Source organism: Humulus lupulus, chromosome X, assembly GCF_963169125.1.
Source record: "Humulus lupulus chromosome X, drHumLupu1.1, whole genome shotgun sequence".
NCBI classification, from domain to species: domain Eukaryota; kingdom Viridiplantae; phylum Streptophyta; class Magnoliopsida; order Rosales; family Cannabaceae; genus Humulus; species Humulus lupulus.
In genome coordinates this window covers 90,422,756-90,425,315 of record NC_084802.1, presented here as the reverse complement: position 1 = coordinate 90,425,315, position 2,560 = coordinate 90,422,756, and the positions used below count along the sequence as shown (strand labels likewise).

The following is a 2,560-nucleotide window of genomic DNA, read 5'->3' as shown; positions in this document are numbered from 1 at the left end:
AAACTCTTGGTGTCTCACTTTTATCATTATTTATGATTTATATTGCTTGCGTTGCTTTGATTGATATTGCTAGTTGTGGTGTTCGATTAGCAATTTCATTTTTGACATACAAAGAGGGAAAAATTTGTGTTGATTGCAATACGTTTTCCCAACAGATATTGAATCTGATTCTTCTGTGTTAGTTCAGGCCGTAAATGACAGATCTCCACTTTCCTCCCAATTTGGTTTGGTTGTTCAAGATTGTAGGGATTTATTGTCTTTGTGTATATAAGGTTAAATGATCTACGAATAAGGTTGCTCAGTGTATTCCTAGGAGTCCTTATTCAAAGTAAGGTTGTGTTGTCAGACGATTTCTCTGATGAGTTGCTTTTTGTATATTTTTTTTTTTTTTTGGCTCATTTAGCCTTTTAATACGATTCTTTCTTTTAAAAAAAATAAAAATATAAATAAAAGTTATGTGCTGATCACTTGTAGTCGTTGGAGACGGTCAAATAAAATGAGGCGGTAAAAAATTTCAAACGCCCCCTTAGTCCGTCAGGCGCAAACAACTTTTCAGATAAATATATTTGAAGTATGAGAGTGATTTGTGACAACCAATAACGAAATACATCACATTCATCACATGAAACAATCAAATTTAACTATAGAATAAATAAAAACAAATAATACAACGCATACCTTTATATACTCAAAGAGATGAAAAGGGAGATCCTGTTGATCATCATATGCATATAAATAATTTCAAACTCATTAATGAATAGGAAAAAAAAAAAAAAAGAAATCTTAAACATACCAAAATCCATGCATACGAACATTACATAAAAATGTACATAATTAAGTTTCTACAGAAAAATAAAACAATCCAAGGAGATTAAAGGGTTATCAATGTCGTCTAATAAAACGTAGTCAAATTCTTGGTCACTGATCACGGCTTCTCCGTCGATTTTTGTACCACATCGTTTAATGATGTTATTATTTAATGACTGATCTCTAGTCCTTAAACACGATCGTATCGGTCGATCACCTCTGGAGATGTCTTTAGGACTAGATGATGGTTTAGTACTCCTCTCCTTCCTTGAATAAAACGACGTCGTTTGATCAGAATAATTACCTAAGGCATTCACGCGCCTGGAAGAACCAAGTGAATTACTAGGAACCGTACTCTTTGAGTGAGTCAATATACAGTTATCTCCTCCAGGACTACCGATGAATCTCCGACTCGGAGAAGGAGATCTCGAGGCTAGTCTTCTACTGCTTGGACCAGAAGTTTTCGATTTCTCGACAATATCTCGGCGGAAACTCATCTGTCTCGTGAGATGGTGATAATCATTCGCCACATTACTTGGCGAACTCGATCGGACCCGCTTCTGAGACACCACATTCTTCTTAAGCGGTGCTGGCGGACCTTTATGAGGCGAATGAAACGACGCCGCTTTATTGCTGTTAGAACTGCTATGCTTGATTGAGTTAATTCGGATTATGTGTGGATTTTCCTTGTAGCACGACCACAAGAAATCGTTTGAGAAAGATCTGTCTTTAGAGGACGATGATGACGTGGAACTAGAGCTGCAGCTGTTGGTGTTGCTGATGCTGATGGTGCTGGTGCTACGACTTGTCGTTTTGGTGGAAAAGGGACATGTAGTGAAGGAAGAAAGAGAGGAGTTATTAGAAATACTAGAAGGTGAAGGAGATGGTGGGGAGGGTGAGATTTTGTTTGGAATATTGTATAGAGGAATATTTTGTGGTTTAGTAGTAGTTGTTGAGGTTTGTGAGATTATGACGAGCTTGTCTTGGACTTGATCCAATTTCTTTTCACTATCTTTTTCTGTTGCTTGGGCTTCAGAATTTTGTGAGTTTTGAGGTATGCATTTGCTAATGCAAGAACCCATTTGTTAAAACTAATTTTGGCTTAGAGAGAAGCAAAAACAATGAAACCAAACAAAAGGACGATAATAGTGTCGAAGTAGTATCGTTTATGTAATATTATTCTTCAAGGTAAGGTAATTGAGTTGATTTTAGTGGAAAATGTTTCAAATGGAGTGGGAGAATAATAAAATGTAACAAATGGGAAAAGTGGGTGGAATATATGGGAGTTTTGCTTTATGTATTACCTTTTATTATTTGTTTTTTTATTTTGTGTTTAGCTTTTGAATATAGTTTTGAATTAGGTTGCCGGGTATGAAATCGGTTGGACAACGGTTATGTACGATACTGTTAGTGGGTTCTACTCTCATCATGTCTCTCCAGCTTTTTCATAGTTTGAAAAACCATTTACATAGGTTGCAAAGATTGAATATCATTTCTCCTCAAATTTGAGGTAATAAATTGTTTGCCGTCATTGTTTTCTGGATTACAATTGACACAATGTCAGACCACTTTTCTTGTACATTTTGAAATTAAATGTAATTAATAAAAGATTGAACAACAAAAAAGTTTTGGGGATATAAACTTCGAACATTTCGCAGGCCCATGACTGTAATCTGTGTCTTGCACTTTATAAACTTCGAACATTCATGAAAAGAAATATATACCAATGATAAACATTTAATTGATTCCTTAT

At 35.3% G+C, this 2,560-nt stretch overlaps 1 protein-coding gene across 1 annotated transcript; it reads right to left on the bottom strand.

Annotated features, from left to right (window-relative positions):
• Nucleotides 1-625: 625 nt before the first annotated feature.
• Nucleotides 626-2,044, bottom strand: LOC133803852 (uncharacterized serine-rich protein C215.13). The gene has a single exon (XM_062241993.1). The coding sequence runs from the start codon at nt 1,887-1,889 to the stop codon at nt 843-845; it is 1,047 nt and encodes a 348-aa protein (XP_062097977.1). The 5' UTR covers nt 1,890-2,044; the 3' UTR covers nt 626-842.
• Between the last annotated feature and the right edge of the window lie 516 nt (nt 2,045-2,560).

Coding starts and splice junctions, on each gene's coding strand:
- LOC133803852 (XM_062241993.1), bottom strand. CDS start 1,889: ATGGGTTCTTGCATTAGCAAATGCATACCTCAAAACTCACAAAATTCT.